The sequence below is a fragment of the Pseudorasbora parva genome, chromosome 9 (genome assembly GCF_024679245.1).
Source record: "Pseudorasbora parva isolate DD20220531a chromosome 9, ASM2467924v1, whole genome shotgun sequence".
NCBI lineage: Eukaryota > Metazoa > Chordata > Actinopteri > Cypriniformes > Gobionidae > Pseudorasbora > Pseudorasbora parva.
The window spans coordinates 32,557,764-32,579,323 of record NC_090180.1 but is presented as its reverse complement, the minus strand read 5'-3'; the positions used below and the strand labels follow the sequence as shown (position 1 = coordinate 32,579,323).

The window sequence follows — 21,560 nt, the reverse complement described above, 5'->3', positions numbered from 1 at the left end:
CATTTAAAGGAGCCTTTGAATTGGCACGGCCTTCATCACGCCGCCGTGACGCATTCGGCCTTGGAATGCCCCTGAATTGGGACACAGCTATTGTTTTCACTTGTTATGCATGTCCTAGCAACAACAACACGTGTTTCTGCACGAGTTTGTTGCGTTCACCTTAGGCCCCGTTTACACCTGGTAGTCTGATGCATTTTGGTTAACCAGACGAGGGCGACATATTCCCGTTTACACCTGGTTTCTGTCACCATTGCTTGTTACCATTTACAAAGTCGGCAAGCGTAAAATGCCTTGTTTTTTTTTGCCAATTGTTGATAGAATTGTGTAAAAAGTAAACGGAGGCAGATCTGAATGTGATTTGCTTAGCTGTGTCTTGTTGCAAGTAACCAGTAACATGCATTAAGAAATCTAAATATCGATTTCATGATTGATTCAAGATCTTTTTCACATCTTTCAAACTTTATTGCATTGAAGTGAAGACATCTGTCTTCAAATGTGTAAACATAGATTCTAAAAGTGATTTTAAAGTTCTACCCAAGACATTCTTGATTTTTCAATATAAATATTCAACATTCAAGTGGAAAAACCAACCCATTCCATGTTTTGCATTAAAAGAGATTAATGCATTGTACTGAGCATCTCTCAATTATGATAAAAGTACAAAATGTTGAGGAACTCTAGGCCAAGACTAATAATATCAATTTATATTAACAATTAAGCTACATTAAACATCGCTTCTCTTAAAAGTGCTTCATGAGTTAATGTAACATATACAGCCCACACAAACATCACACAATCGGTTGTATTTTTAAATCAATCTTATTACTACCATACAAAACACACATTGGCCACTTCACATGTTTATCATTATGAGATTCAGAAGTGACCAAATGATTGTCTCGGAGATCAATTTGATCCAGCTAAGCACACCATGTGTTTTATTCAACCCCTACAGGGACAACAGCACATCAGAGGAGGAGCATGTGGTTGGTCATCCAGTGATGGGGATGAAAGGAAGACTCCCGTGACGCTAGCATATCTTCAGTAGTGTGAGATCAGTGTAATACTGGCGTACCGTCAGATGGGGCTGCTCTCGTCTCTGACCAATGAGATGACGCTGCAGTCTGTAGAGCAACTGCGCAGCCGTGACTTAGTCAACATCTCAGCGCTCGGACACTTCCCGTGGCCTCTGCAAGAGACAGAAAACACGTGGTGTGAGCAGAGGACTGGAGTTATGCTACTTATTTACTCAGACAACACATCTGGTCCTGTCCCAGTTTCAACACTTGCAGTCTTGAGAACTTGAGAGCATGAGTAAGCAACAGGAAGTATGGATTAAATGTGCATTAAAACCCATAATTCTACAAACCCGAGACACAATCTCTATCATTTCAGAGCCGTATTTAAGGCTAAGCATATCCCATCATTCATCATGTTCAGGAAATCGCATGCCCCAAACCCACAAGATGTCAAGGAAAACTTTCTAGTGTATGTTAAAGTTCTTAGGTTTTACACATAATTTGTTTGTAAAATGTAAAGTGTTGCACATTGTATTGGTGCAGCGATGTGTACTTTGTAAAACATTTGCAACTGGTCATCAGTTCAAGTCCAACTGAAACATGCAGCATTGTTCAATATCATATTATATGTTTTGACGTAATTTCCACTGAAACGGGAAGACAGGGTGGGATCACAAAGCAGCTGCTCACCTTTTTTAAAAATAGCCAATAACGTTTAGCTTATAAATCACAGCTCGGCCAGAGCCGTTGAGCTCGGTAAAGCCACAATCTCCTCCATTTCGCTTTGGATGACTTGATCACATGACCCGCTTTGTGCTATCATGACTCTGGACCAGAGCTTCGCCATTTAACGTAACAAAGTGTCTGAATCGTTCCATATCCCCTATATAGTGCACTGTCTGATCATTCCATATCCCCTATATAGTGCACTGTCTGATCGTTCCCTATCCCCTATATAGTGCACTGTCTTATCGTTCCCTATCCCCTATATAGTGCAGTCTGATCATTCCATATCCCCTATATAGTGCAGTCTGATCATTCCCTATCCCCTATATAGTGCACTGTCTGAATCGTTCCCTATCCCCTATATAGTGCAGTCTGATCATTCCATATCCCCTATATAGTGCAGTCTGATCATTCCCTATCCCCTAAATAGTGCAGTCTGATCATTCCATATCCCCTATATAGTGCAGTCTGATCATTCCATATCCCCTATATAGTGCAGTCTGATCATTCCATATCCCCTATATAGTGCAGTCTGATCATTCAATATCCCCCATATAGTGCAGTCTGATCATTCCATATACCCTATATAGTGCAGTTTGATCATTCCCTTTTCCCTATATAGTGAACTGTCTGATCATTCCATATCCCCTATATAGTGCAGTCTGATTGTTCCCTATCCCCTAAATAGTGCACTGTTTGATCATTCCATTTCCCCTATATAGCGCACTGTCTGATCATTCCATATCCCCTATATAGCGCACTGTCTGATCATTCCATATCCCCTATATAGCGCACTGTCTGATCATTCCATATCCCCTATATAGCGCACTGTCTGATCATTCCATATCCCCTATATAGTGCACTGTCTGATCATTCCATATCCCCTATATAGTGCAGTCTGATCATTCCATATCCCCCATATAGTGCAGTCTGATCATTCCATATACCCTATATAGTGCAGTTTGATCATTCCCTATTCCCTATATAGTGAACTGTCTGATCATTCCATATCCCCTATATAGTGCAGTCTGATTGTTCCCTATCCCCTAAATAGTGCACTGTTTGATCATTCCATTTCCCCTATATAGCGCACTGTCTGATCATTCCATTTCCCCTATATAGCGCACTGTCTGATCATTCCATATCCCCTATATAGTGCAGTCTGATCATTCCATATCCCCTATATAGCGCACTGTTTGATCATTCCATTTCCCCTATATAGCGCACTGTCTGATCATTCCATATCCCCTATATAGCGCACTGTCTGATCATTCCATATCCCCTATATAGTGCAGTCTGATCATTCCATATCCCCTATATAGCGCACTGTCTGATCATTCCATATCCCCTGTATAGTGCACTGTCTGATCATTCCATATCCCCTATATAGTGCACTATCTGATCGTTCCCCATCCCCTATATAGTGCAGTCTGATCATTCCCTATCCCCTATATAGTGCACTGTCTGAATCGTTCCCTATCCCCTATATAGTGCAGTCTGATCATTCCATATCCCCTATATAGTGCAGTCTGATCATTCCCTATCCCCTAAATAGTGCAGTCTGATCATTCCATATCCCCTATATAGTGCAGTCTGATCATTCCATATCCCCTATATAGTGCAGTCTGATCATTCCATATCCCCTATATAGTGCAGTCTGATCATTCCATATCCCCCATATAGTGCAGTCTGATCATTCCATATACCCTATATAGTGCAGTTTGATCATTCCCTATTCCCTATATAGTGAACTGTCTGATCATTCCATATCCCCTATATAGTGCAGTCTGATTGTTCCCTATCCCCTAAATAGTGCACTGTTTGATCATTCCATTTCCCCTATATAGCGCACTGTCTGATCATTCCATATCCCCTATATAGCGCACTGTCTGATCATTCCATATCCCCTATATAGCGCACTGTCTGATCATTCCATATCCCCTATATAGCGCACTGTCTGATCATTCCATATCCCCTATATAGCGCACTGTCTGATCATTCCATATCCCCTATATAGTGCACTGTCTGATCATTCCATATCCCCTATATAGTGCACTATCTGATCGTTCCCCATCCCCTATATAGTGCAGTCTGATCATTCCCTATCCCCTATATAGTGCAGCTCCAGTGTCCATTTATAATGTAGGGGGCTTTTATTTCTTTAAAGCTCACAGACACGAGAATACCTGCTCTCTGGAATGAGGTGTAGTGTACGGTACAGGTCAGCAGTGGAGGGCATCTTCACCGGCATAGATTTAGGGGTGGAGAACGCCGTGTAGGACAAGGACCTGGTCTGGAGGGGTGGGGTGGACTGCAGTTTGGCCTCAGGTTCAGTATCTAGAGATATGTGGATTCAAAATGATCCTAAATGAATGAACTTGAGGAACTGACTACAAAATATATGGCAAGCTTCACACACAGTGATGCATATGAAACCTGAGGTCCCCCCTAATTAACAATCAATCAGTTGGTCCCCACAGAGGAAATATGAGATATGGGTGGTTTTGTAGGATCCCCACTGATACTCACTGACGGATAAAGCACTGTGAGGTTCAGGCAACGCAGGTCTTTTACGGTCTACAAATGGAGTCATGTTCAAAAACTGGGTCTTCAGCCATGCAGCTCGATCCTCCTCAAACGATTTCCTCTAAATAGGGAAGAAACAAATAGCAAGTAGGTTAACCCTATTTTGGTTAAAAAAGGACATTTAATTAAAAAGGACCTATTCTGCTGTTTTCCATAATCATCTTTACGTGCGTAGTGTGTAATGTTGCTGAATTGGAGTTCTTTATATCAGTGTCAGTGTTTCTGAACTCCTTGGAACGCCATTGTAGTCTTGAGTTTTCTTCCAGGAACCAACACGTCACAATACCCCTCATTTACATAATTCATATGCAGAATAAATGGGCGGGTATGGTTGAGTTAGTAAGGTCCTGTCCCAAATGGCACACTTCATGTGCGCTTTCAGTCTTGAGGACTTACAATGGCCGCTGCGTGCTCATGTCCGTTAAGTCCACAAGACCGCAGGGTGTCCCATTCGTCATTCACTTCTGCTGAGCCCGCAAGACTGCGAGCTACGCAGAGGACTTATACCTGGCAGTCAATGCGGCATTACATCGTGAAAGTGTGAACTCAAGAGGAAAACCGTGAGGGTTTAGGGAGCCATTTGGGACAGGGCCTCTGTAGTGTGTTGAAACTAGCCTAGAAATCTAGACGAAACCTAGCGGCAGTCAATCTAATTTGCCGCGAGCGTCATCTAGCAACTCTCCATAGACTTGCGAACTGAAAAAAACAAACTCTGGTCAGGCCAATCACATTGTGTATAGAGTCGGTGGGCGGGCTTAAAGTTCCCATGGCATTTAATTTGATGAGGTTTTTCAACATTAATATGAGTTCCCCTAGCCTGGATATTGTCCCTAAGAGGTTAGAAATTTTGATTGGTGTAAACCAAGTTCTTACTGTCTTTCTCTGCCTTTAAGAAAATGAGAACTCAGACGAGCTGATCTTGAATTCTCCTGTTATGATGTCATACCAGGAAAGGTTACCACCCCTTCCTCTGCTTTTCCCGCCCAGAGAATTAGTAGAGAATGGATTCAGTTTATCAGTCGCGATGTCAGCAGGTCAGGCTTTACCATATGGATTCGACAGTTCCCAAAGTTTTTTACTCAAGTCAGGATATGGATCTATGCATAATGGCCCTCATTTATCAATCTTGCGTAGAAACTGGTGTATATGTTGGCGTAAGATTATGCTTACACTCCTCTCACCGCCTGATTTATGAAGCTGTGCGTACCTCTGCAATCCAGGTGTACGCAATACCTGCCCTTGATAAATGCGGCGGCTGAAAACGATCGTCATTAGAATAACACGCCCCTATATATTCAAGTCTCTGCCTCCCCCACGCCCTCATTTTACGCCATGGACAAACAGAAGACGGCAAAGAAGCGAAACTTCTCCGACGTGGAGATCGGGCGCGCTCAATCATCTCACTAGTCCACTAGTCAGGGCACTGATTAGGGCATAAGTCAATGGGCTGACTCCCTGATCACTGACGATCCTATTGAGATGATTGAGACGCGCGCCCATCGAGATCACCAGGGAATTGGAAAAAAAACCCAAAATTGTTTTATTTGGGAGTTTAAAGAGTGGAATTAAAGGCACCTACAAAAACAAAATATGGACACAAATAACGAGTACTGTTAATAGTGTGGAGATTGAGAATGAATGAATGAATGAATATTTTATTTAAGTGTCATGCACTCATGGTGCCCAGCCCACATGGACTTATATGACACTATCCAATCATTTGGAAAGATGACCGTCAAGATTATATACATTAGGGCTGTAACGATACACCAAACCCACGATTCGGTTCGTATCACGATTTTTGACCCACGGTACGATACAAACCTCGATATGGGGGGGACAAAACAGTTTTATTCTGTACAGTATTCTGTAGCCTATTTTGCCGTCAATACCATATATCTGTATGGTCAATAGGCTACTGCCGACGTTTTCTTTGCGGTACCAATAGGCAATATATATTTAACATGAAGTATAGGGCCTCCTGTACATCAATACCAACAGAAGCGCCGCGTCAGACACGCTTCTGGTGTGCAAAGAAAGAGAAATGCGGATGACACGCAACAGAAACGCCACTCTCACACCAGGATGCCAGCCGGTTGGGGAAGCTTCTTGAAACACTTACGGCAAATTGTGTGGGTCAACTACACGATTGCCATCCTTGTTCTCCACCGGGTAGCTGAAATGTTGCCATACTGCTGACTTAAAAGTTGGACCTGGACAGGAAGGATAATTCTGGGAGTTGGAAGGGGTGTGTCGCGATTCTGCCTTCTCACATCGCGATACAGGTTCGTGGACCTGCGTATTGCGATTTCGATTTCATATCGCATATCGTTACAGCCCTAATATACATACAATAAAAAACAATATAATAAGCCCCAACATCCTGACATACTCACAATTAAATTACCTCCTGTCAGGGTACAAAGTCTTTTGTCGTAATGTCCATGCCTTCTCAACAAAGGTTGCCAGACAAAAAATTTCATTTTCAAACAACCAGAACATAATTTCACCTTCAGGCAACCAAAACAAATCTGGATTTTTCTGTTGCATCAAATTATACAAACCGATTCTTAAATTATTATACAGTGGGCAATAAAACAAAAAGTGAAATTCATCCTCCACCACACATAAATCACATACAGAACATAACCTGTCCTCCTCTGGGAGTCCCTTAAAGCGCCCCACTTCCACCTCTAGGGGCAGCACACCAGCTCTAAGCTGAGCACATAGAGACCTCTGTCTTCTTTTCAAATTATATTTGACATAAGATTCAGTAAAGAAATTTTCCTTAAACTGCACATAACTTCTTAATTTAGGCTTCCGTAGTATCTCTAATTTCCACTGATCTTTATAAGTATCAAATAATATTTGTCTAATATTGGTGATCTTGCACTTTATACTATTCAAAAACAATTGTTGTAAATTTACTACTGAGAAGATCTCAAGGACCTCCCTGGACCAGGGATGTCCGTGAGCTCTATCCCAGTTAAACACTTTTCGTGTGAGTCTTTCCTCAGGTAAACACACAAGGCGGTTCCATAGCCTAAGGACTTCTGCTCTTTGTGTGACCACACAAGGCTCCCAGCCCATGTCACCCTCTATGGCCGTCCTAGCAGTAAATCTATGTACTCCAAGATAATATCTCATAGCTCTACTTTGGACCATATTACATTCTGGAGCATCTTCAAAGCCCCATACTCCAGCAGCATAGAACAGCACAGGTCTAACAATTGAATCATACAATTTAGTAAATGTGTCAAAACTCAGCTCAGGGCAAACCTTCATCTTATTAACCACGGCTCCAAGTGCCCTCCCAGCAGACTCTGATAACACTCGTCTGCCTTCTGAAAAATTCACATTTTCATGAAAAACAAAACCAAGATACTTATAAGTAACAGAATACATCAGTAATGTTTGTCCGAAATAGAATTCATAATTACTCTGAGGTACAAAATGCTTTCTAAAGTGGACTATTTGTGTTTTATCTCCATTAATGGCAAGTCTCCATTTGTTACACCATTTATACATAATATCCAACATCTTCTGTAGTTTTGCCTCCTCGTCAGCAATCAAAACAATATCATCAGCGTACAATAGTATGTTGACATTCAGATCATCCATGTCTATACCCAAGTTAGCGCTCTTTATTTCTTGAGCTAGGTCATTCACATAGATTGCAAAAAGAGTTGGCGAGAGGACGTCTCCTTGTTTCACTCCAAATGGAGTACGAAACCAACCTGTCCTTAGCTCATTCACCTGTACACAGGCTAATGGAGCCTTGTACAGGGCTTTAATGGATTTATAAAAATGACCATCAATGCCACACATAATTAACTTATATTCCAAAAGGTCTCTGTTTATCCAATCAAAAGCTTTTTTAAAATCAACAAAACAAACAAAAGTACTTTTACCTTCCTGCAGTCTTGCTCTCACCACTGTGGACAAAACATAAATGTGGTCGATACACGCTCTATTTTTCCTAAATCCATTCTGCTCATCCACCAAGATTTTATTAATTTCTAAAAATTCACAAAGCCGGTTGTTGAGGATACCAGAGAACACTTTATAAACTGTACTTATCAAACTGATGCCTCTGTAATTCAGGGGGTCTCTTGGATCAGCTTGAGAAGACTTGGGGATAGGCTGGATAATAGACTTATACCACACTGATGGTATAAAACCACTTTGAAAACAATATTTAAATAAACAAAACAAAATCCTTAACAACTTAGGACATTTAAGGACCTCATTAGACAATTCATCCACACCAACAGCTTTATATGGTTTAGTCTTTTCAATAACAATCTGCACCTCCTCCAAAGTAATCTCACGATTTAAAACATCATTAATAAAGGGCAGAAATGGACGTTTATGTTCAAATAACATTTTAGATCTGAAAGTATTTACTAAAAACTCATCATCAAACTGCTGGGTGGCGTTGCATGCATACAAGTTACTATAATCTGTCTCCCATCTACTCATCACTTGCTCTGTTGTAAATATAGATTCCCCTGTGTCTATGACAATCTCATGTGGAATTAGCTTTTTCCTTTTCGGTCCAAGCTTATTAATTTCTCTCCAGAACAGCTGTGAATTGTTACTCTGCAGATACTGTTGTAGCTGAAGAGCTTTTCCTCTCCTAAAGCGTCTTTTATAAAATCTCAATGTTTTATCAAAATTATTCTGACGGTTTTTAAATACAGCAAATAGATCTCTTTTCAAAATCTGTTCTTTGCAATGTAAATATTTTTTCTCTGCCATACGAAGATTTAGCCACATACTCTGTAGTTCATTATTCCAATAGGGTTGTTTAATTTTGTATGTCTTTTTATTGCCTCTTCTACTCGATTTGGGTCTATATTTAGCAATTTCTCCATGTAAAGTCCCACAAAGCCGGTCATAGCAATGATTCACATTTTCTTGTGTTTTTTCCCCATTCTCTAATTGGTCTGCAATGTCATTCAGAGCTTTATAGCAGACCTCAGACTCCAGAAAATTATCATGCAACATTCTCATTGGACTTTTACTTTTCAAACCAATATATATGCTTTTTATAAAGCCTGCATCTTGTGTTTTAAAACGTAAATATAACACAGAATGATCAGGGAGCCTACTTCTATCATCTATCAGGTTGATCACCTGCTGCTCATTTTTTCCTACTAGGCCCAAAGGGGTGAAAACTTTAAATTCTACACAGGTATTTAAATCTACATGTGGCGTCACAATATAATCAACCACTGCTTTACCTCTGACAGATATAGAAGTAAAATTATCATTTTCTGGGGTTACTCTTCCATTCAAAACACAACATTTAGAATCTTTAAGAAATTCAATAAACGTTCCCCCATGTTTATTTGAGCTTGTGTCCAACACCACCCTTGAGGGAATATCATCATCCTCAACATAATCTTTGAGGTGCGCGATGCGACTATTTAAATCTCCACAAATATAAACAGAGTCAGCATCAGTCGCATATATTAATGAAAGTAAATGTGCAAAGAAAGGATCCGCATTACGACCCCATGTCGAGGTTTCAGGGGACAAATAACAAGAGATTACCATAAACGAATATCGTGACACATCATGCTCAAAGCGTAAACACAGTAATCCCTCATAAGTCTTGTCAGTTCTCATTGAAAAATTATCCAAAATAGTGTTTTTAACAAAAACACCCACACCACCAGAGCCTTTAACAGCTCTTTTATGCACAGCGCGGTTATGCCCAATCCAGGTAAAGCCATCAAGCTCAGGTACAAAATTATATAGATGAGTCTCGTTTAAAGAGATTATATCTGGCTCCAGCGAAAGGAGAAGATGCGCTCTAAGTTTACAGTTATTTGGCGTCCATCCATTTACGTTCCAATGAACCAAAACAAAGTCGGTACTTACAGGCTGGGCATAATCTCGTCACACCCGTGGCCCTCTTTCCACATCATTCTCCGAACGTTTAATCAGCCTCCCGTTACCCGCCAAATAGTAATCCTTTGCCGATGGGATCTCTCGAAGGAGAGTTCGCAGATTGAAATCCATGAGCCGCTCAGCGTGCGATTTCGCAGACGATACATACACTCTTCGGTAGTTGTCGTGATCCTTAAGCTTAGACTTCCTACGAAGCACAGCCACTTTGTCCTGTACTGTCTTGAGCTCCGCTTTCACCAGCCCTGGTTGTCGACCTCTCGGCCTTACGCGCTCCACGGCCACCAGCTTTGGCACCGGGTCACAGCGCAGACCCTCACGCAACAACTCTTTAACTTTGGCCTCCACGTCTTCTCCTTCCACTTGCGGCAGCCCGACAATAACCAATGAGACGTCTGGATCAAAGGGCTTGCCCCTCACCTCCCTTGTATTCATTTTTTTTTCAATGCTTTCCATTCTAGAACTTAAAATACTGACTTCCAAATCCAAGTTGTTGCGCATTTCGTTGACCACCTTCTCCAGCTCACTTTTAAAAGCGGCTTGTCCATCGGAGATTAATTTCTCCAAACTTCCGCGGAGTGTGTTAATCTTCACATCCATCTGTGTTTCAATTTTGATTTGCATGTTGTCCATTTTGGTCTGCATATTGTCCATTTTAACACTTAGCGCACGCAATTCATTCATTAAAGAGGACTGTTCACCGTCGGCGTCCTTCTTATGGCGTTGACGCGTATTATCAGCCATAATACAACTCCAAACAATTCAAAATTCCCAAGAGTTCGAGGCACAATCTTAAATAGTCAATTACTTACTTATTTAGACAATATAAACACCTAGATATATAATTATTTAAGGATTTGTACTGATCAGGAGAGGACAAACGTGTTCATGCGGCCATCTTCCCAGCATGCGTCACGACCCAATCAATTTCAGTAGTACTCAAGACTCAAGAGTGAGAAGCGCACTCCAGCAGTTTAAATAGCTGTTTGGATGATAAATTACCATCACTGCATTATTTTACAGCACGTTTTGAAAAAAATAGCATTTAATTTCGTATCACGGCACATGTATTGGGGTGTACAATAGTGATGATGATGTGATGTGGAGTAAGATTAATTCACATTAATAATTACATGACAATTTGTAAGATTCTTCTTTTTATTATTATGATTATTATTCTTAATGACGCTTGTTATTTAGAAGAAGAATGTCGTTTTTATTGATTTTATTATTATTTAAAAGAAGAAGGTCATTTTTATTATTTTGTCAGTCTGAATTATTTTAGTCCCAGTCCGTGCGCAGCTGCTGAGCCAGGCGGGCCTGAAACATCAGATAAAGCGCACAGGCTCGCGACTGGAGGAATACATATGCCTACAAATCAAACGCTTTGGTAAAGTCACAAAAATTAAACATTGACGTTCATGTTGCACAAAAATAAACTATGAATGTTGTTTTTGTGGTTTTTAACAGTGGGTCATATAGCATATCTTGTCAGTGCGTTTTGTGATGTTAGGAATTGCTTTTCTGCGCATTTTCCCACTAACTCAAACGTGCGTACACCACCTCCTGAGCTGGCGTAGGATTTGAGCGTGCCGTACGCCAACGTCCATATTGATAAATCTCAAAGTCACCGTGGGTTTGGGTGTACGCAAGGTGTACGCTGGAAATTTGGTGTACGCACTTTTGATAAATGAGGGCCAATGTGTGTATTTGATCATTCAAGAGTAGGCTAATGAGTCTAGAAATAGCATTCAATACACTCGCGCGAGCGCTGACAGGCAGCAAACACGCAGTCTGACATCAGAGTTCGGAGTTTACATCACTATTATTAACTCTTTAGTGCAATCGGGTATATTAGATGGTGATAAAGATTTGCCTTCGCGTTCAGGACCGCGGAACTGGAAGAACCGTCAGCTGAGGAATAAAATCTGTTTTATGCGTCTGTGGGGTACAATCAGAAAGAGGCTATTGCCAATAACATGAAAGCTGATTGGCTGCAATATAAGACGCATGCTTGTCTAATGTGTAGTTGTAATAGAGCAAACAATATTTGAACTAGCGAAAGAACAAACTCCAAACACCACGGAACAAACACACACGCGCTGCGGGAGGCGGAAGCATTTCAATGAGGTAGCGTTACATGGACGTAGGAAAATTAAGACCTGTTTAACATTATTTAAGAGCGTAATGCTTCCGCGAATTTAAGTCTTTTTAAGGCCTTACATTTTGATTTTGAAATATAAGACTTTTTAAGACTCCGCGGGGACCCTGTTAACATAATGACTGCAGAGTTGCGGAGGTTTCGTGTGCTTCTTGTAAACAAAGAAGCTGGCGAACGTCGGTCTTTCAAGTCTGCTTTGGCCGCGACTTAAGTTAAGCTTTTCTTTAAAGAAAAGAACGGCACCGAAATCATTCTTAAAAAGAAGCATGATCTGAGTTTGCCGACCATTTATGGCGAAAGTTTAATTATCAACTAGCTCCGCCTCACGTTGCTCTGGTTGGCTGTAGCGCTATCCAATTGCGTGCAGAGGGGGTTTGAAACACAACCGTTTATCCTGACATTCAGATTGAGCCCTGTCAATGGCGAGTTCCCAGACCAAACATCTTGATTTGGGTCTGGCTTGCCAGGCTAGGCAGTTATGGTAAGGGCCGGGACATTTCCCAAACACGCTGGAAGCCCTTGGCCAAATCACAACACACTGCTCCAGCCGACCAATCAGAGCACATTGTGTTTTTCAGAAGGAGGGGCTTCATAGAGACATGAACTTAAAGAGCGTTCATCCTGTGTTGATGCATTCATCGATATTACATAAAAGCCAGAAGAAAATGGGCTGTTCTAGCAGCTTGCTTGAATAAAAGTAATTTTGGCATTAGAGTTCTGAAACTTGAAGTGTGTTTTTGCAGTGTGTTTTTAATAGCACACTGACCTCTATGTCAAATGTTTGAGACAAATCTGACTTCTCAATTCATAACTTTTTAATTGTAATAAAGTTAATAGTATTCATTCAGTACCTCATGTCCCAATCGAATAGCAGCTTCAGTAAAATTCTTCCTTTCTCGCTCAAAGTTCCTTTTCTGCTCATTGAAGAGTCGCCATTCTTCTTTCAGCCGCTCCTTCTCCTCCAGCGTGTAGCAGTCATTCAGCAGAGCTGCGGTCTCGTCATCACATGAGGCGCTTAGCTGCTGCTGTAAACACACCGCCATGAAGGCAACACAAGTGCAAGCACATGATCTACGCTTTAGCTCAAGCATGGGACCAGACACTACAGAGGTCTTTACGGGTCACTTAGCCAGTGCTGCACATTAGCGTTTGATGTGTATAGATATCGGTCACCTGTAGAAGCTGCTGCTGCATGTGAATGAACTCTTTACACTGCTGTAGCTCCAGTCTCATCCGCTGCACCTCCTCCTCGTGCTCCTTCCTAGACATCAGCTCCTCTCCTTCACGCTCCTGACACGCCACCAGTGACACTGACACACACAAGCATAAATACTCATCAAGACCCATTTGATGATGCGCATCTTCAGCTATTTGAAGTGCGATACTAATAATATTACATGTTTTGTGTTTTAGAAATGCAAATTTGACAGTAGTTAGTACATTTTGAGCAGATCTGATGCAGATGTAAATTTTATGTTTATGTTTCTACAAACATCTGAACTTTTTTGATGCAAAATAACTTCATAATCTAATCTCCAGAAATCATAAGAAAAAACCCTTTCAAGGAACTGTATGTACGAAATGGATTTCAATTAATCATAAAATGGCCCTGATATGTCACTAGACATTAAGAAATCATGTTAATTTCAAATACTCATATCACTGACAACAGTAGTCTGGCCGGGATATTGTCATTTATAAGTTGTTGTTGCAGCCCACAACTGACGTTGATGTTGACATGTTGTGTTTTGGTCTGAAGCTCCACCCTCCACCTATCTGCCAACCACATACCCCTTTTCTACCAAGGCAGTGTTAGTGCTAGTTTGGAGCCAGAGCCTAGTTTCAAATCGGTTCTTTGTGTTTCCACACCCATAGCACCAGCTCCGAGCCAGGAAAAGTGTTTTTTAAGTAGCACCAAAACATTGCTGGGCTAGAAGTAAGAACCGATTACGTCAGGCGCTGGGGGCGGGGTCAACGAGATGAACACAAACTTGAGATCAGCCGTTTTTTAAATAGCATGAATGCGTTGGATTCGCTATGTTTTGATGTGTTTTTGTTTCTCGCTGCCCTGCTAGCGTTGCTGAGAAAGAAGAGACGTATACACTGATGTAAGACCTGGCTCTGTTGTGGCCCTCAGCATGTAGAAAAGCAAACCGGTTCTTAGAAGGCTCCTCAGTCGAACCAACAACGAACTGGCTCTGAACTAGCACCCGGTTCATTTTGGTGGAAAATGTGTAACGGAGTCATTAGTGTTTCGGCATCCGGGTTGCCAGCTCTGCTCTAGTTACCACAGCTGCAGCTACAAACGTTCCTGCAGCCTATCTGGCAACCTCAAGTCAGGGGGAGGGGGAGAGGGGATACACCCGCTCTACAGTAATTTGAAAGTGATTGCGGTACCAGTTTTGGCCACAATCTTGAATACGCTTCCTTTAAATGGTAAATGGACTGCATTTATATAGCGCTTTTAACAGACCCTATGGCCATCCAAAGCGCTTTACATTTTTGCCTCACATTCACCCATTCATACACCGACGGCGATGTCAGCCATGTAAGGCACCATCCAGCTCATCGGGAGCAGCTGGGGGTTAGGTGTCTTGCCCAAGACACCTCGACACTTGGTCAGGTGGAACCGGGGATCGAACCACCAACCTTTCGGTTTGTAGACAACCTACATGAACCACTGAGCCACTGCCGCCCTGAGCCACTGCCGCCCCAAGAATGAGAGGGTGAGATAACACTCGATATATTTTACCTTGGCTGTCGAGTCTCTCCATGTGGCTTTTGAGCCTCCTCCACTGCAGGCGGATGCTGTTGGTGAGCTGCTCGCGCGCCTGTTCACACGACAGCTCGAGAGTCTCTCGACTGGAGTCCGTCGTCTCTTCCTCACCCTCAGAGCCAGCCTGGTGTCACACAACGACAAGGAACTTCACTCACACTAATGTCGTTCCAAACCAACAAGATTTTCGTTCATCTTCCAGACACAAATGATGTAGAATGCCATTTACAACCTTAAGCAACGCATTGCTTCTAAAGGAGCATGAGGGAAGAGCTCAGACCTGCTCGAGGCTGTCGTCTGCCGGCTCTGTTTTGATGCGGAGTTTCTTTGGACTCAGAATGGCGATCATGTCCTTCTTCATGTGCTGCAAGACTTTCTTAAGCTCAGAGTTCTCCAGCATCAGAGATCTCTGCCGCGTCTCATAGTCACTCAGCAGAGCCCGGTACATCTCACCCTCGTGTCTGACAACACAATAGAAAATGATTTACATTGATTCATTGCTAGAAACGGCCACGACACGAAGACCCACATGAGCACAGGAGGTTACCTGGCCTCCATCTTGCCCGTCTTCCAAAGGCCTCTCTTGCCATCGGACCTTCCCACATAGTTTGACACTTCAATGGCTGAAAAAAAGAGAGATGTTATAACCGTGCATGGACTGTTCAAAACTTTCTGGATACTGTGAATTATTTTACTTTTTTACTTTACTTGCCTCAGAAAAATTATAAAAATTGTTAGATACAATGTACTTATCTGATGTTTATTGCAAATCACTGATGCTGCCATTGAGCTAGATATGGGTTTGACAGGTTTGACTGTATGGGTAGGTTAGGGAAGGGCAACAGTGTAATTATAGATTATGCTAGCTTTTTTTTTTTTTTTTTTTTTTTTTGCATAACCATAATTTGCAAATAAATTCTTTAAAAATCAGACTGTGATTTTCGGGATTTTTTTTTCTTATTCTGTCTCTCATAGTTGAAGTGTACCTATGATAAAAATAACAGGCCTCTCTCATCTTTTGAAATTGGAGAACTTGCACAATTGTTGGCTGACTAAATACTTTTTGCCCCACTGTACATAGTAGTTAAGGCAACCTAATATAAAGTGAGTCCAATGGACTAACTTTGAAGTGTTTTAATTCATTTTTACATTTAAGATAACCGTAATTTAACTAGCCCTAAACATACTTCATAACTAGAAAAAAATTAAATAATTGCATAATTTCATGTTTAATGGGTTAAGACATTTTCCCTTATATAGAACCTTTCTGGCATCAAGTGATCTTTAAAACTGAATTAAGAACCCTAGACCATATAGAACATAATATAAATCATTTAAAAAAAAAAAAATCCCAAAGAGTGCATGTTAGTCTGGAGCCCTGACTTAGCAGATGCTTGATTCAGAACCCAAATTAAAAGACTAAGAGCCCAATATAAATTTTAGTGCACAATGCCAAGTATTAAGTGTAAGTAACAGAACTACACAAACTAAAACAGGAGTACAGAAAGAGAATCTTATTATACTGTTTACAATAACACGGGGATAGACTACAAATTTCTAACTACTTACCTCACATTATAGTTAATTTTCAAATAGAATTAGAATTAAATATAAAATAAAAAAATACAATGCTGACCAAGTTTCTTGTCTCTCTTGTCGACGAGCAGCTGATTGAGCCGTTCTTTCAGTTTGGAACACTCTCTCTCTTTGCGCTTGGTGTCGTGGTTGTACTGTGTGGCACGACTAGAGATGATGCTCTGCAGTTTCTGCACCTGCACCATATTAATAACACACAGTAACAGTGAGGGGGCTGCATGTAGATTATGAATAGACAGGCTATCAAAACTCAAGTCTTACTTGAGGAAACAAATACTGTATTGTTTTGAATACAAGACAACCCAGATAAGGCGGAAAAGGGCTTTTTATTAAAGAAAATGCTTTCATTCATTTATATTTTTTTTATTGAAATTATGAAATACTGGTTAAATGTACCAATGATCACATTAAAAAAATAAACACTTTTTGGCATACCATAAAAATAACCTGTAGCCCATCTGATTTATATACATGACAGTCACTCACGTTAAGCTTTTCTTTTGACTTTTTTTCTTTTTTAAAGGGGTCCTACAATGCCCTTTTTACAAGGTGTAAAATAAGTCACTGATGTCATCAGAGTGTTTATGTGACGTTTTAGCTCAAAAACCCCCACAGATCATTTTTTATAACATGTTAAAATTGTCACTTTCTGAGAGTGAGCAAAAACGCATCTTTTTGTGTATCCCCTTAAATGCAAATGAGCTGCTGCTCCCAGCCCCCTTTCTAAAAGAGGGTGGAGCTTCAAGGGCTTGCCTTTTATCTTCAAACTGGAGTCGGACAATGATGGAGAGAATCAGGAAGAAGTGACAACATGTAGAATGAGACAGGATGTTTCTGAATGGTTAATTGATGAATTTATGTAGCGATTTATTTATGTGGAGTTACTCAAGTAATCAATCAGCATGTTCAGTCATGATAATCTATAAATCGCTGATGTGGGAACTGCTGTAAGATGCAGAAGCCAGAGAATATCTGCTGCATGAAGACAGAACAGGTATGGTTTATTCTTAATTTAATTTATTATTTGTTATCATCTTGCTTTTATGACATGCTATTGCATTTTTTGTTGGTAGTTGCAATAAATGTGAAAAGACGGATGCGACAGCTTGAGCAGACTCTTAAATCTGATCAACTACAACTCTTCCTCTTCTCAACATGGCCTCACCTCCTTTGTTACGTGTTTCCGGGGACAGTGTTTATGAACATCAGTGACGTCACAATCTTCTAACATTACACTCTGACACTTGTCTGGCTATCACCAGACTAAGCTCAATTTAAGATTGAACATTGGTCTGGGGAGTCTGCTCTGTATTTTTTTACTGCACAAGAGGCGTGATAAACAAACATTATTTGAATGACTCTGTACGCAATAGAGGGAATGCATGTGACGTCACCGTAAGCTGGAGTGCTTGCGATTACACCCCACTGAGTGGCAAAAAGACAGAGGCAGCATTGGTTATATAATATTGGTAATAATAGCATATTATTAGCAAAAAGGAGCTAGCAAATTATCCAGTGTGTATCTATTTGCACTCGTAAAATGATTACATTTCCAACGTGTTTTCGCTTCGAAAACCACAGACACGTTTGTAGATTTCTACAACGGAATTGGCCAATCACAGGTGTTGAACTTGGAATCCACTCACCGCTCGAGTGTTTGTCCAGGCGTTGAGTACAGTTAACAAGCGTGTCTGTAAGTGCAGACATTGTGAAAATAAGAGATTCATTGTATACCAGCTTCACTGCGGAACTTTGTGAGATTGCGTTTATTGAATGAGTGACAGCTTTTAGTGATTATAAAGGGAGCACTCTTTGCGCGCTGTCATGGGCAATATAATTATTTTTTATTAAAAGGTCTACAATATATTCAGAATTACATGCTGCAATACACTGACCCATCCGCATATACATGTGGGATTCACTCGAAAAATGTGATCACTGACAGTTATAATAATCATGTCGAAATCAGGCTCATAAAAATGTCAGGAAAACATGATTTCTGGCTGCATGTCATTATCCATGGATCACTGAATCTGTGGTAAATTGTAAGGACCACTATATCGAGCCCAAACTTTAGTTAAAACTGATAATAGTTTGCTCAAGTCGCATTTTCCTCTATTAACTGCAGTTTTCTTCTGCCACTCAGCCCTGGCTGAGGGGGGCATGATCCGGCGGGAAAGTGACGTTGATGCATTCCCTCTATTGGATAGTCCTTCAACCAATCAGACCACAAGAGGCGTGATCAACAGGCACCGACCCACCGACCCGCGTCTCTATCTGTCATATTAAACCCACCAATAGCGCACCAGGTGGATAAGCTAGTCTGTGATTGGTTACTGCAAAAGTGCAACAGAAGCAGTATAAATTAAAGGGGTACTTCAGCGCTGGGAAGATGAATCTGTATTTAAACTGGGTCATCAATGTAGTAGAAATGTGAAATTATTTTTGAATTTGGTGCCTTCTAGACTGAGAAAAGACAGAAAATGTAGACTACAATTCCCAGAATTCTTCGCTGCCCTGTGAGGCCATTCCTTTGGGAACCAACTTGATTACTGTGACTGAGTTGGAGAAGACACTACAATTAAAAACTGAACATGTCTGTTCAATATAATGAGTGAGTCACCGCGCAAGTATCACAGCACTGAGCACTAACTGCAGGAGTGAGATAAATGAGCTGAATGAGCTCTCATGATGAAGAGCTGAGGTAATCGCGACTACACTCGCGGCAATCGTCAATTTGCATCATAGGAGGAATTTTTCCAGAAATAAAATGCATAAATCTCTTGTCTCAGGGGGATATGAGGAGGCAAAGCACATTTATTTGAATATACTCCAGGGTTTCTACTGATACAAAGCCATATGCTAATCGCTGAAGTAACCCTTTAATGTAGGGTTTCCAGATTGAGCTGCAGGGTGAAATCAAATCGCCGGCAGATCAGGCTGGGTTTACAGTCTACTCTAACACACCATTTCTTGGCACACTCGTTTTACATGTATTTGGCACCACCTATTGTTGTGGGTGTATTATTGACGTAAAAGTCTAGACCCTGAATGTAAAACAACCCCAGTTATAAAGTCAGAATTGCGAGATAACTCCAGTTATAAAGTTACATCTCCCTGTGCAGGGGAGGAAAAAAAAGAAAGAAATTGTAAACCAATTCTGAATGTTCTTTTTTAGTCCAATACACCGATTTGACATTTGTGTAAAAGACGCTAATGGAAATGTTTGCCGGGGTTGTGGTGTAAAAATTAAACAGAATAAAAACAAACGCAAACAGACCAGATTTTTATAAAAACTAAACGCTGACCAAAAGTGCAGCAGCTAATGTAGAGCAGCATGACGGGGTGCAGTCATGCCTGTCTGAGCATGAGCATGTGAACTAACTGAGGCTTGCTTACTTCCTCTTTCTCAGACTTCAGGCAGTTCTGTAAGGTTTTGATCTTCAACTGTAGCTGTCGCTCACCCTCGTGCAGGCCTGAGTTCTCTCTCCTCGTGTGCTCCAGCTGATCCTGACAAACGCACACAAACACGGGAAATTAAGAGCAGGCTGCTCACGCTTAACAACGGTTTAAGATTTTACATTACTGTTTTCTCCTACTTCACTTCTCTCATATTTTTATTATGAATGAATAAATAGTTAAACTCAGCACTACAGCAGGGGGCAAAAATCTCATATCAAATGCTTACATGTAAATGTGTTACTGGTCAAAAAACATTTAAGTTGATTGAAATAAAGCTGAAATAAATGTATAATATAAATATTATTCAAAGAACTTGCCAAGGTGCCACTTCTAATTTTCATTTTGTTTAAGCACTTAAATCAATTAACTGTAAATAAAATTAAACACAAAACAATATTTTTTTTTAACCTATAAATGGCAATATTTGTCTTTTTCCATGACTTTTCCAGGCCACACAGTCTAAACTTCCCTGATCTTTTTGTTCAGGAGTAATGTAGAAAGCGCAGTACTTTGAGTCTACAGTTGTTGTGCTGCAGATGCTCGAGGTCACTGCCGTTCTTCAGCTGCTGGCTCTCCAGCTCGTGTAGGGCACGCTGAGCTCTCCTCTGCAGCTGCAGCACTTCATACAGCACGTTCAGGACCGGCACGGCACTCAGACCGCCCGATTTGCTCTCGAAACTCACTCCAGTCAAGCCCAGCGAACACACCTCCTGAGGAGAAACAAGAAAATGGCATCTGGTCATCTGCTTTGACAATCACAGACAAACAACACAAACTACTTTGAAACCCATGGACAACAATCCAATTAATAAGATGTAATAAACATGCACAATACACACACACACACACACACACACACACACACACAAATAATATAATCATAATCTTAATTATTAATAATTTTTTGTCTGGTGAAAGAAATACATAAATGAAAGAAGCCAAAATATATATAAAAAAGTCACATGTATATTTACTGAGTTATCCACCGTTTTGGAAGGGGGGGCACAGATTACAGGGGTGTCATTATTTTATTTTTACAGTTTTGGTACAGTTTACTGTTTGGTGTAGAAGTTGAATCTGTTGACTTTAGCATTCTTTGTTGCATTATATGCCAACGGTGACATTTTTGAACGGGATGTTGTAGTACGCAATCATTTTAATAGAAGAAATGAGACATTTCTAATTTCAACATTATTCTTCAAACATTCCCTTTTAAACGCATTACGTTTCGGCCATGTTAAAAGTGACCCACATTTGGTTTTTGACCATTAAAAACGGGTAAAATACAACAAACTGAACATGCTGCTTTAAGATCCCC

General features: G+C 40.8%; 1 protein-coding gene across 3 annotated transcripts in view; it reads right to left on the bottom strand.

Annotated features, from left to right (window-relative positions):
• Window positions 1-438: 438 nt before the first annotated feature.
• ssx2ipa (synovial sarcoma, X breakpoint 2 interacting protein a) overlaps window positions 439-21,560 on the bottom strand; it is a 37,266-nt gene continuing 16,144 nt past the window's right edge. For 2 of the 3 annotated variants that reach the window (XM_067452273.1, XM_067452275.1), the window contains 11 exons: window positions 20,752-20,952; window positions 20,180-20,290; window positions 16,821-16,956; window positions 15,732-15,807; window positions 15,465-15,645; window positions 15,161-15,308; window positions 13,582-13,718; window positions 13,260-13,433; window positions 4,275-4,392; window positions 3,932-4,082; window positions 439-1,189 (listed from right to left, as the gene is read on the bottom strand). In XM_067452273.1, the coding sequence (XP_067308374.1) occupies window positions 1,078-1,189; window positions 3,932-4,082; window positions 4,275-4,392; window positions 13,260-13,433; window positions 13,582-13,718; window positions 15,161-15,308; window positions 15,465-15,645; window positions 15,732-15,807; window positions 16,821-16,956; window positions 20,180-20,290; window positions 20,752-20,952 (1,545 nt within the window). In that variant the 3' untranslated portion in view covers window positions 439-1,077. The remainder of the gene's footprint in view (window positions 1,190-3,931; window positions 4,083-4,274; window positions 4,393-13,259; window positions 13,434-13,581; window positions 13,719-15,160; window positions 15,309-15,464; window positions 15,646-15,731; window positions 15,808-16,820; window positions 16,957-20,179; window positions 20,291-20,751; window positions 20,953-21,560) is intronic. The other variant, XM_067452274.1, reaches the window with a different exon arrangement.